Below are 13,215 nucleotides of genomic sequence, written 5' to 3' on the forward strand. Positions count from 1 at the left end.
GGGGGCAGACATCCTCTGTCTGGGTGAACTAGGGGTGTGCAAGGATTGCAAGGTTGTGTTCAGTGGGCACAGGGTGAGGTGAGGGGGCTGGAAATTGGTGTGGGGGCCAGACTGGGTAAATAGGCTTCACGAGTGACCAGCTGACATCTGGGGAGTGGGTGGCAGAGACCCACTACCGCCCACCGAGAGCAGGAGACCCTCTGGGGCTCACTCGCCTTCCCAGGGCCAGGGCAGGGGTCCCCGAATGCCCACCTTAGTCTCTCTTCCTCGGGGTCTGGTCGGCCTTCCTGGGGCATGACGTCCATCCACTTTTCTCTGGGTTTGTGCGTGTGTCTGCGTGTCTCTGCATGTGTCCCTGTGTGCACGGACATGCGTGCGTGTCTACGTGGACGTGTGTGCCTGTCTGTGTGTGTCTGGCTCTGTTCGCGCCTGTCTGGGTTCCTGGCCCACGCCTGTCCGTCTTCTTTCTACAGGTCTGTCCGTCCGTCCATCTTCCTGCGTCAGGCTGGCGCACTGGCCTCCCTGCATCTCTCTGCCCCGCCCGCTGCTGTGTGGGTGTCGGGGGCTGGCTGTGCACAGAGGGGCGCGGCTCGGACCTCCCCCTCCGTCGCGTCGCCCCCCAGCCCCCCCTTTTCTGGAATGACCCGCGCGCCAGTCCTGCCTGCGTCGCTTTAGCCCGGGAGCAGCGGAGCAAAGCGGTTCTCGGCTTGGGACGTGCCACCTAGCGGGGCGCGTGAACGCAGCAGACGTGGCGTGGCGAGCGGCTGGACGAGAGTGCGACCTGGCTGGACGCAGGCCCGCCGGGGAAATCTCCCCTGCCTGCGCCTTCGCCGACCCGAGACTGTGGTCTCCGTGGGCATCGGGTGCGCAGAACCTGATCCCGACCCGAATCACCTACCCCGCCCCTCCGCGCCCTGCGGGTCGAGGCCGAGCGGCGCGCCCCTCGCGACGCCAGCGCCCGAACGCGGCCGCCAGGGAGCCGAACCCCGTGTGGCATCCGGCGCGTGAGCGGGAAACCCAGCTAGAACCGAAGCTGGAGCCGGCCGTGCGACACTTCGAGTGGAATGAGGCGTTGGAGCCTAGTAAGGGGCGCGGGGCCGGGGGCGCGCTGGGGAGGGGTGGAGAGGGGGTCCCGGCCCTTTCCTCCGCGCTCTGCGGCGGCCCCTGGCACCCGCACTCACGCACACCCGGGCGCGGGGCTCCCGGTCTCCGCGCGCGGGGAGGGCGGACGCGCGGTCCGGTGCGGGACCGCAGGGCGCACGAAAGCGAATGCCCGGGACTCCCGCGGCCCGACCCCCGAGACCCTGGGAGGACCCCCGCGCACTGAGCGCGCCCTGGCTGCCCTTAGAGCTAGCCTTTGCGGGCCAGGGGAAAGCCCCCCTAGGTTTTGCGTCCCGGCGCGTGTTCCCCGAGGCGAGGAGGGCTTTAGACAGTCGTCCCAGCGTCTCTGCTTTCGGGCACCCCTAACGATCACCCCCATCCTAGATGGGGAAACGGGGCGCACCTTTGGGAAGCGTAGAGGAGAAGGAGGGACCCAGGTGTGCGGAGTTGGAAGTTAAAAGCCCAATCCCAACCCCTGAGCCAGGAAGTTTGACCCTCCGACGGGCGATAGATCCGCTGCGGAGACCCCCCGCTTCAATGTGCGTGGCGCAGGCCTTTATGGGCACCCGAGGAGTGATTTAGGGGTGCCTCCGCCACCTTTTCCCCCCCCATGGGGGTGGGGTGGGGGAGCAGACACGCTCGTGCGCGCTAAATGGGTCCGGGTCGGCGCGCGCCACCCCTGCGGCATTACTGCCTCTTTGCGCACGCGATCTCGGAATCTGGGGTGCGCCCACCCCACCCCGACCAGTTCGCGCGCACCCCTCCCTCTCCTCCCGACCCCATCCCGCTGCGTAATCTGGAGGTGGGCGCGCGCGGAGGGCTGGAGGCAGGGACGGGGGGGGAGCGGGCCCCAGGCTGATGGAGAGGGGATGAGCGACAGGTGTCAGTGTTGGAGGAGGCGGGAGGGTTTTTTTCCAGGAACTTGGGCCCACTCCCCTCGGGAGTTTTGGCCTCCAACATGATGACCGCTGCACTGAAGCCTGTGCCTTGATTTCCTCGACTGACAAAGTTGGTGGGATTCCGTTGTGAGCAGACGGAAAGGTTTTCGGGACCCGAGGGCGCGCTCGGCAGCATTCAGAGGGGTGCCATCTTTTTGGCAAAAACATTTAATCAGCTCTTGAGCCTCGCCCCTCCCCCCACCTGGCGCCTTCGGGGCGGGGGCGGGAGCAGGAGCGGGGGGGGGGGAGGCTGAAAACAGATGCTGCGTATATTGGGGTCCACTATGATGGCCGCTTTCGGCCAGCCCAGCGGGTTCCTTGGCTACAGGTGTCATTTGATGAAGTGTGTGCCCGCAGTTGCTGGGCAAAGTGAGTTCCTCAGGTGATAGAACCCTTCAAAATGTCCTCCTATGAGATCTCTGAGTGTCCCCCTCAATATCTCACTGACGTCTTTCTGTGACGCAAAGGCTCTGTAGCCCTTCCTCCCACTCCCTCCTCCCCCCGCCTCCACCCAGGTTGGAAAAGACCACGCAGCTGAATTAGCTTCTCCGAAGGCCTTGGGCCTTGATCCAAGGCCCGGGCAGAGGATTCCCAATATAAACCATTCAATCTACTGGGAATTTGGCACCTCTCCCTTCCCTCCAGAGGTCTGGGGGTGGAGGGGATTTGTTTTCCTCTGAGGCCCAAGCTGACAGGTGGTTAGAAAGTTCCAGTCGTGATGGTGATGATCACACTGGCTGCGGAGAGCAGCTACTAGGACCAGGGGTTATAAAGGTGGGCGGTGGTCTTCAGCCTTGAGTTGGGCTCACCTTGCTCTCATCTGACCCCCCAGGTGGCTGAACCTTGAAGCACCAGAGGTGGGAAGAAAATGGAGCATTGATTAAGTGGACAGACACCAAAATGAGAAGCCCCCCCCATAAGAAAGGTCCAGTTTGCAGCTGAGGGCTCCCACCCAAGAGCCTAGGAGGCACATGAGGTCCTTGGGGGCACCACAGAATAGGTCATCAATATTCTTTTTGGGAAGAAACCAAAGGTCTAGCTATTTGTCCCAGTTACCTGTGGCTCAGTTACTCAAAACAAGGGGTGCCAGAAAGGTGGGTTCCTGTGAAGGATTTGGTGAAGGGGCATGGTGTATGACAGCCTCAAGGCACGTTTTACACAAAAGAACCCCCTTTCTTCTTCAATCTGACATCACTCCCCCCCATTACCCACTAGGATGCCACACCCCTACATCAGACCTCTCACCCCTCTCCCTGACATTCATCAGAAGCTCATGAAGCTCTGCAGCTGCTGATTTGGAATCTTTGGAATGACACAACTTATAGGAGACAGTATTGGGGTCTGGAAGTTTCTTCAGGAACCCTTTATGAGGGTCTTTCTGGGGTCTGAGCCTAAAGCCTTGCCTTAGAAGAGCTCAGAGTGCAGAAGAAGGGATGAGAAGGGGCTAATCTGCTGTGAGTCCTCAGGGGAGAAACTGAGGCTGGGTTGGCTTCCAGAGCTCCTTAGCAATGGTTGAGAGTTGGATTTCCCAGATCTGTTCTTCTGGGGTTCATAGCACCTGATTCTGGCCAGGTGGACCTTTCAGAGCATCCATTTTCTCTTGAAAATATAAACAAACTTGATATACCTCCTTACAGTTCTGAGGAAAGAAGAACATGACAGGAGACATAAAGCTAATGCAAAGGGAATTTGATTCCCAGTTTCGAGGGCCTAGTGTATCACTGTTTTCTCTTGGGCTTGTTTAACAGCCCTTTCATGGAACCCTGGTTCCATTTTCTGGATGTGACTGCTGAGCCTAGAAAGGTTTCTATTAAACTTAGCCGAACTAGAATATTGAAAACGCCTCCATGACATCATAATTTTGAGTCAGCAAAATTGATAATTAGCACATTGTATGTGCGATGATAATTAGTAACTAGTTATGACAATGCCTTGATGAGTATCTTCAATCATTTCAAGCCTACATGTTAATTGCCCAAAGGTCATAGAACTTTAGGAGATAACTTTAGTAATCAAAAGAGCAGCCCTCCTATGGAAATACACAATGCACTTACCCATTTTTCTCCAGAACATTCCCCACCCCTGACATGCAAACACTTAATTTATGTCCTTATTGCCTGCCCTCTTCACTATAAACTCTCTAGAGGCAGGATCTTTTGACCATTTTGTTCACTATATTCCCAGTGTCTAGAATAGTCCTCCAACACTAATGATGTGTTGGCTAATAGAGACACGTATGAAGTGTCGTATGAAGTCTGATATTGTTGTTTTGCCAACTGTATACTTTGGCAAGACGGTGGTCATATGCCTGGGACTATGTCCTGAGAAGTGCAGTGTTAGGCACCTTTACCACCATGTGAACATCACAGGGTATAATTATATACACGACAACACACCTAGACATTAAGGTGCAGCCTATTGGGGCCACATGGTTATATGTCTATCATTGACCAAATTGTTGAACAACTTGGGATTAGAAAACAGGTGGTTTTCAACCTTTTGAAAAGGTCCCGTGCAAAAAGGAGAAATATTTTGCAGATTTGAAAAGCAAAAACAAACCCCATTATTTACAATAAGATGACCCCATGATTCAGGCACACTATATGTTAAGTGGCTTTAGCTTTTTTTGTGGATGAACAGGAAATTTCTGTGGATTGGCACTTGTGGTTGAATAGCTGCAGAAAAATATTCAAATTTATAACAGAAACTGTTTCCTTTAAAAAATAAATTTTAAAAAGAAAAAAGCAAAAAAATCCACCTGGCAAGTAGGACTTGCTAAATGTCGGGGGAAATGTGATGGACATTAAATATAATAAAGATCATTTTCCAAATAATTGAATAAAGTACCTTATTAGTAAATTCAAAGACAGATTAAAGTCTTTGCAACAACAAATGGCATTCAAAGGCTCTCAAAACCTTTCAATAAATTAGCTATCGCTGCCTAAATTTACTCTTCACTTAGCACAAAAGGTTTTATCTTCATTTTAATGATTTCTTTTACATTTATGAAACTATTACATGCTCTATGGTGGAGAACTTGGGAAGTCGTACAAATAAAATTAAGCACAGGGGGGAAAAAAATCCCTTTTTGAGCCCAGCACTATCCAGAAGGGTAGTATGGCTGTGAGCCTTATATTTATTTTGTAATAGGGGCTACAATCAGTAGTTCTAGCATGGGGAATGGAAATTGGGAGGGGGAGTCAGTGGTTGATGGGACTGGGGGGGGGGGGACCTGGGAGGACTGAAGATTCATGTATTTCCCTGTGCTGAGCATGACTTGGGTCGGCTTCACACATGTACTCTCTCCCCTGGGCTGTCCTCCCAGCCACTGTGAATATCTCCTATTTCTTTTTCTAATCTTTTTATTATTATTATTATTATTATTTATTTTGAACCACCCCCCAGTGATGCTCAGGGGTTACTCTTTGGCTCTGCACTCAGGAATTACTTACTCCTGGTGGGCTTGGGGACCATATGGATGCCAGCAAATCCAACCTGTGTTTGTAGCGTGCAAAGCAAGCACCTTACCCATTATATTCTATAGCTCTGGTCCCTTGTGTTCATTTCATTTTCTGACATGTCCTCCACCCCCTTTTCCATGCTCCAAAGGGCCTGGTAGGGCAGGGGGGTGGGTGGGATAAACAAGCCCCTCACACTCCCTTCATTTCCCTGTAGCAGCAATCAAGGGGCAGGGCTTTTCTGTTTGGGAAAGATTGAGAGCTTGACAAATATGCGGGGCCAGAGTGAGCAGAGCCACCGCAACCAGGCACGAATATAGCCGTTGGGTAGTGCAGCCCTCCTCCCCTAATCCCTCTTCTGCAGCCCTCCTCCCCGCACCCCCTCCTCCTTGCAGCCCCCCCTCACCGCAGCGAAGGGGTGATCCGGGTCCCTTGGCTGCGCGTGCGTCTGGGCTCGAGCTGCGCCACCCCGCGTGACCGCGCACACAGCCCACGCACCCCTGCAGAACCACTGCCCCGGGTACCGCGCATCCCCTAGCGTGGTACGGTGCCCCCCCCTTCCGCAGTACGGCGCGGCCCCCCGTAGCATGTACAGCGTACCCCTCCCACCGAATTGCGCAGTACGGCGCGCGCCCCTAGCATGGAACGGTGCCCCCCTCTCCAACCTTTGCGCAATACCGCGCGCCGCCCCGCCCACTGTTACCACGTTATTAGGTGCCATCAAGCAACTACCCCCGCACCAGCCCGAGCTCGATTATCGTCAGCTATCCCGCATGCTCGGATGCTCTGGAGCTGTGCCACCAGGTCTGAACCCCACCTTTGCAGGCAACCCTCCGGAATGATGCCTGCACTTCATTCACCCCCTTACTACCATACCTACCCCCGGCGCGCCGCCATGCGGTACCCCGGGTAGCAGACAGGGCAGGGCAGGGCAGCCCCGTAGTCCCTCCCGCAGCCCTGGCCGTGGAGCCAAGATTTCCCGAGTCTGTGGGGATGGATAACCACACACGCATCTGTCCAGATGTGCGTGTCGCTGCAGCCCCGGGGCAGGAATAATCCCAGTGAATGGGGGACATACGCCACATTGGATTACTTTAAAGCCTTGGTACGCCCCCCCACCCCACCCCCCGCCCATCCCCGTCCAGACAGACAATCCAGGCGAGAACGAGCCCTGGTGCGGGCCTGTGACGTAGGCTGATGACGTGGACCGGGGGGCACACCCCTATCCCTGCGGTCTTTCACACCGACTCACTCTCAGGCCTCATCCTCAGGCCCGCAATCCATGCCGCAGTGCGACTGTGGCCATGGCTCTAGTCACGACCCCTGGGATCTGGCCATTCACGCCACCCACTGCTGTCTCTGTCTGGCAGCTCCTTAATGAGCTTGTCTAGAGTACAGATCTCAGGCATTGGTTGTCTGGATCCACCCTTCGAGGGTCATCCCTTCCCTCTGACTCTCCCATCCAACTCGGTCCCTTTCCTCTGGACCTGTCTAAATGTTCCTTGAACCCCACTTTGGTGGCCCCAGTCTGGTTTCAATATCCCCTCCTCTTCTCCTTTCAAATTTTTGGCCTCCAAATTCAACCCCAGATTTCCTGGCTGTCAACTGAGTCCTAAAAATGCCCCCCTCAGAGCCCCCCTGGCTCAGTCCTTCAGGTTCCCTTCAGTCCCTCCAGGGTCTCCCCATCCCACCTGCCCTGGGGTGCTGAGCCTCCCTCCCTCACCAAACACCCCTTCCTCATCCTCTCACTGCTTTGAGAAGCTTCTACCACAGCTGCCCACACGGAAAACTCAGCTTGTCTCAAACAGACCCTCCACCTCCTTTCCAGGCTGAATTCACTTGGTTAAGGCAGCATCAACCCCTCAATTCCTCAGACCAAAAATTTAAGGGATGCCCTGTTCTCCTCACACTCTTTTGCCAGAGCCAGGGAGCCCACCTCAATATGTGTCCCTGGGAACTACTTCCCTGAGACTGTTTGGGGGGCAGGAAGGAAACAACTGGGGCCTGTGAGGAGCAGAATCAATAGCAAAGCAGAAAGGAGGGGGTAGAAGGGAGCACCCCAAAGTTGGGGCAAGAGCCTCTGTGTGGCTTGAGCCCCCTCAGTCTGCATGATCCACCACTGCCTGGCACAGATCAGCCATGTTATCCTCAAACTACTTAAGATCCTCGAATGCTCGATGCCAAGGTGCACCTCCCCAACCCTGGCAGAGTGCACTCTGCATCCCATGATTTCTTCTCCCTTCCTCTTCTCAGGTCCCTAGACTCACTCAGAGTCCATACCAGAGCCCTCTCTATGCTTAAAATGCACTAAAGGGGTGCTCAAGCCCCAGGGCCTCTCCCTTTCTCTTCCATGCCAGACCCTCAGTTCAGGAGCAAATGCCAACCCTGGCACCTTCAATTCTGACCCTGCCCTGCCACCTCGACCCTAGGCAAGGCACACTCCAGTGCTCCCCTGGACCACTATCTCGGATATCACCATCCCTCCCTCCAACCTCCACTTACAGCCATGGAAATGGGTATAGACAGGTCGACCTGGGCTCATAGCTGCCAAATTTCTCCCATTCAAAGCCCTGATCAGGTCAGCCCCACCCACTGAGCGACTGAGTTCTGACAAGAATGCTCATGTTCAGGGTAGTAATGGGGCCACAGCTACCACATTGACTTCTGAACTTAGAAATCTTGCCAAGGTATGCTGAGTTGTCACCACAGTCCCCAAAAGTCAGAGTTCTAGGAGGATGTCCTGTGTGATCACCAGCCTGAGTAAGGGTGGCCCCAATTTAGCTGCCTGAAGATCTCCTCAGATGGGCTATGACCCGGATGAGGCTGTTATCCTCGTGGGTCATCACCAGAAGATATATGTGGACCCCACCTAAATAGCCCCTCACCAGAGCAGTAAAGGTTTTGGGGATACAAGTTTACATGGTCCCTCTAGGTGCTTAACATTACATTTCACCCTTCCTCAGGTTTTTCCCACTATTCACTTTGTCCCCCAAAAATTGACTTCTAAAGGAAGCTTTTTCTGAACCATTGCCTAGACCTCCTTTTGTACCATCACAACCTTGCCTAGAGTGGTTTTCTCTGCCAAATCTCAGGATCGTTGTATCCACCTCAGAATGTGGGGTTAATGTGTATGGCGGGGTGGAGTTGTTACATGACCTTAGCCTGATGCAGCCCAAGCAGGAAGAAGCCAAAAAAGGGGCTCTTCCAAATACCACATATGCAAGATGTTTCACATCATTAATGACCATGAAGTGAGCGACCATAGACCAAGTAGTCTGAGTGTTTTGCTTGTGTTTTTCCCTTTGGCTCTGAAACCAAATGTTACCTGCAGAGCACCTATGATTTGTCCCAGGTGTGTGTGTAAGAGGGATGCATCTTTCCTCCCTTTCCCCACTAGCCACAGATTGGTCGAGAGATATCAAGGACACCTTCATGGGACCGCCAGTCCCTGCCTAGATACACAGCAGAATCTCTAGGAAAAGGAGCCGCTTCCTACAAAACTGGTCTGAGGTTTTCTACTGACTTTAGGAATTCGGCCCTTACTGGCTTGTGCCAAAGTGTACCCAGGGCCATGGTCACAGGGGTCCCTCATGTGACTGCCATGGCTGGAGTGTCAGACTTGTTCACCTGCCCCCACAGCAGGGATTGAGACCACTTAAAGAGTATAGTCTCAACCCCCACCCCCATTTCCACATGGTCCCCTGATCCCCCAGGAGTGACCCTTGAGAACAGCAGGGTAGGACCTCTAATCCCTTCACCTCTCAAAAGAAAATGTCACCCAAGTTCTGACTTTAAAATAATAAAGGGGGCGGGGCCCGGAGAGATAGCACAGCGGCGTTTGCCTTGCAAGCAGCCGATCCAGGACCAAAGGTGATTGGTTCGAATCCCCGTGTCCCACGTGGTCCCCCGTGCCTGCCAGGAGCTATTTCTGAACAGACAGCCAAGAGTAACCCCTGAGCTCTTCCGGGTGTGACCCAAAAACCAAAGACCAAAAAAAATAAAATAAAATAAAAATAAAAAAGGGTGATCTAGATTCATAGTACAGCAGATAGGGTGCTTGTCTTGCTCATGGTCAACATAAATTCAAGTCCCCAGCACCCCATCCAGGTCCCCCCAAGCATTACTCAGGGAGTGATCCCTATGCACCACCAGGTATGGCCCAAAAATAAGTTAACTTAATGACAAGGGGTGTTCCAGGATGGCCCTCTGAGGCCTCAGATCCAGCCCCCCAATATTTATCCCCCCACTATCCATTATAGTCCCTCTCTACCCCAGGACCCTTTGAGGGTCTCTGAACAGCTAGGAAAGAGCCCAGGCTCTTCCTTCACAGGATCTGGAGGGATATTTAGTTTGTTTAGAGCTTTAGAGCTTCTTGAGCTGGCCATGGGAAGTATGGATATACCAGCTCAAAGACCACCCACAGCAAAAGTGGTTACACCAATGAATTTGTCAGGTGTGAAATTTACACAACGTGGTACTACTCTCCTATCTTGGAGCTGGTGACAGAACCCTCACTGTGTGTGACAAGACACACAGGCATGGCAGTCCATCAGCATGGTGCCTATGGGCCTCACAACTAGGAGCACTCTCACATTGAAGAAAACACCACGCCTTGCTCCAAGTCCCTCTCTAGTCACCACCAGGCCCTACCACAGACACTATCTAGTTTCTGTCACCATAAAGGTGTCTTCTCTCCTGTAGAGGGGCCCCCCTGTGGTGCTTCAGAACCCAGGGCCACTCCCCAATCCCACGCCCCATTATAATAAATCTGGTGAGACTCTACTATACCTAACACACGACTCTGTACACAGCACACTTTACACACTGTACACACAGAACACACACTGTATACAACACGCACTCTTATGCATAACAAACTCAACTCACAGTACAGTCTACACACAGGACACTATATAACACAGCATATTTTGTACACATAGCACCTATTCTGTAGACACAACACACGCTGGTACACACTGCACACTACACACAGCACACAATCTGTACATGCACCCTGTACATACTTTGTACCCCTCTGGGTTCTCTCTCTGAGCCCTGTTTTTGAGGCCACTTCTGGTGGTGCTCAGGGCTTACTGCTAGCCTCTACACTCAGAAGTCATTTATGGCAAGGCTCTGGGGACTATATAAGTGTAGGGATACTACCTGATGAGCCATATGTAAGGTAAGTGCCCCTAACAACTATACTACCCTCTCTGGCCCCTCCCTTATGTTTCTTGCCTAGCTTTATAGTTCAGGGTACATGAGGAGGCTGAGGTGTATCTATCTGGATCCTGTATCTGTTTGTTTGTTTTGTTTTGTTTTGTTTTGTTTTGCTTGTTGGGTCTTGGACCCATATCTGCTGGTGCTCAAGATTTTCTCTTGGAAGAGCTGGAAGTTGCAGCTCACCTCAGGAAGCTCACCACAAAGAGTGATGAGGTTTAGTTAGAGAAATAACTACATTTTGAACTGTCCTAATAATGAGAAATGTATGAGGGAAATGGAAAACCTGTCTAGAGTACAGGCGGGGGGTCGGGTGGGGGAGGAGGGAGATTTGGGACATTGGTGATGGGAACGTTGCACTGGTGATGGGTGGTGTTCTTTACATGACTGAAAACCCAAACACAATCATGTATGTAATCAAGGTGTTTAAATAAAATATAAAAAAAAAGATTTTCTCTTGGTCTGTGATTAGAAATCACTCCTACTGGGTGGGGCTCAAGGATCATATGGAATAATCGAGTTTGAACCCAGGTCAAGCATGGGTAAGGCAAGTACCCTACCTATTGTACCATCTCTCCAGTCCAAGAATTCTGATTATCTCCAAGATCTGACAGTTGGGTTTCATCTGGTGTTTTTCATTTTAGCCATTCTGGGAATTCCATTTAAAACTTCTCTGATAAATTTGATGGAGTTAACACTCTCACCTATTGTAAGATAATTATTCAAGTCTTTGGACTTGACTTCCTCTTTGAGATTTGTTTTCATATTACTTTTGAGGAATTTTGTTTATAGATTCTGAATCCACATCTTTTGTTGCATATGTGATTGGAAAAAAGTCTCCATTTTTAAATCTATTGCCTTTTGACTTGAAAACAAGATCTTGGGATGAATCAATCATATTAATTTTTTTTTTTTTTTTTGGTTTTTTGGGGTCACACCCGTGGTGCAGTGGCTCAGGGTTATTCCTGGCCCAGGCTCAGAAATTGCTCCTGGCACGCACGGGGGACTATTATGGGACGCCGGGATTCAGAACCGATGACCTCCTGCATGAAAGGCAAACACCTTACCTCCATGCTATCACTCTCCGGCCCAATCATATTAATTTTTACATATAAATTATTACTTTTACATAACATTTCCTTGCATATTTAAGTACAGAAGAATACCATTAAATCATACAAACCTTGATGGCTACAGAATACCCTTTATATATCTTAAAAGCTAAAAAGTTTTAGCGCTTGAGCTTCAGAGTCAAATTTTACCAACCTACAAGGCTAATCTAAAGGTTTTACCAACCTTGGTAAATGAGATGCCCTTCTTGTTCAGAAGAGTTTTTGTATCTTACTGAATCTCATGTTTTCACACCAAAGGAAATGTCAAGAATAGCCCAGGAAATAAGTTAAACTCTTTCTGAAATATCATACTGTTTTATGATAAAAAAAAAAGGTACCTCTGGGATGGTAGGGGTTCTTAGCCTTGCATGCAGCTGACACAGGTTTCAATCTCCAGCATTCCATATGGTCCCCTGAGCATTGCCAGGAGTAATTTCTGAGGTTCATAGCTAGGGGTTCACCCCAGGGCATTGCCTGGTGTAGCTCCAAAATAAAACTAAATCAAAATGGTACCTTTAACACTTTAAAATATTGACAATGATCCGAATAATTTAAAGACTGTTGTGTTTGTGCAAGATCAAGTGTGCTGGGGGCCCTGGCTCCCAGGTTTCTCCCTGGTTAAAAAAAAAAAAAAAAAAAAAAACCACAATGGCCCATTACAGCCATGCCAGCCTGGAGCCCCGGCAAAGCTACCATGCAGAAAATCCAATTATCTAAAACAACACAACTGTCAAATTCCCAGGCGGCAAGTAGTTATAACTGAATTTGTATGTGCAGAAGCACGTGCTCTTTAAATTAAAACAGAAATTAGATTGAGCATTAAATAAAGTCAATGAACTCATCACCACGGGAGCTGAAGTCGAGCATCGGGCTTACCCTGCATTTGCCAACCTGGCCCTCTTACTCCTGCTGGGTCTTAGCCCATTTTTCCAGCCGTGGGATGCAGTTTACATGCAGGAAGATGAACTACACCTCTACCTGTGTGATCTTATTGCAAGAACCAAGGGGCTGGAAGCTACTAAAACATTCAGGATGGAAAAGGTCTACATGATGTTCCCCATTGCTTTCTACCAGTTTCATTTAGACTCAAAGGTTACACACATAATCTAACAGGAAGTGCACTGTTCCAAATTTAACTCAGAAACCAAAAACTATGCTCCAATTGTGAAAGTGTTGCAGGATGAGATGCACCAATCGTGGCTAATACTGAAATACAGATCACTAGGGTCCAGGGATGACCTGGAACACTCTCACCCTTTGCCTGTCCATTTTCTGAATAAAAAAGGAATCTTTCAAGGGTTTTCACTAATTGTAATAACTTGATAAGAAGCTGGCATAATCCCCTTGCTGAACACAAGACCTAGCTATCAAAATTCGTCTTCTTAT

General features: G+C 51.0%; 1 protein-coding gene across 1 annotated transcript in view; it reads left to right on the forward strand.

Moving 5' to 3' along the window:
- Positions 1 to 643: 643 nt before the first annotated feature.
- The window catches only part of BEAN1 (brain expressed associated with NEDD4 1), a gene marked incomplete at its 5' end in the record, with an annotated part of 33,051 nt that continues 20,479 nt past the window's right edge, over positions 644 to 13,215 (forward strand). Inside the window, one exon of the mRNA XM_049787414.1 lies at positions 644 to 1,082. Coding sequence (XP_049643371.1) covers positions 644 to 1,082 — 439 coding nt within the window. The remainder of the gene's footprint in view (positions 1,083 to 13,215) is intronic.

This window comes from Suncus etruscus, chromosome 14, assembly GCF_024139225.1.
Source record: "Suncus etruscus isolate mSunEtr1 chromosome 14, mSunEtr1.pri.cur, whole genome shotgun sequence".
NCBI classification, from domain to species: Eukaryota; Metazoa; Chordata; class Mammalia; order Eulipotyphla; family Soricidae; genus Suncus; species Suncus etruscus.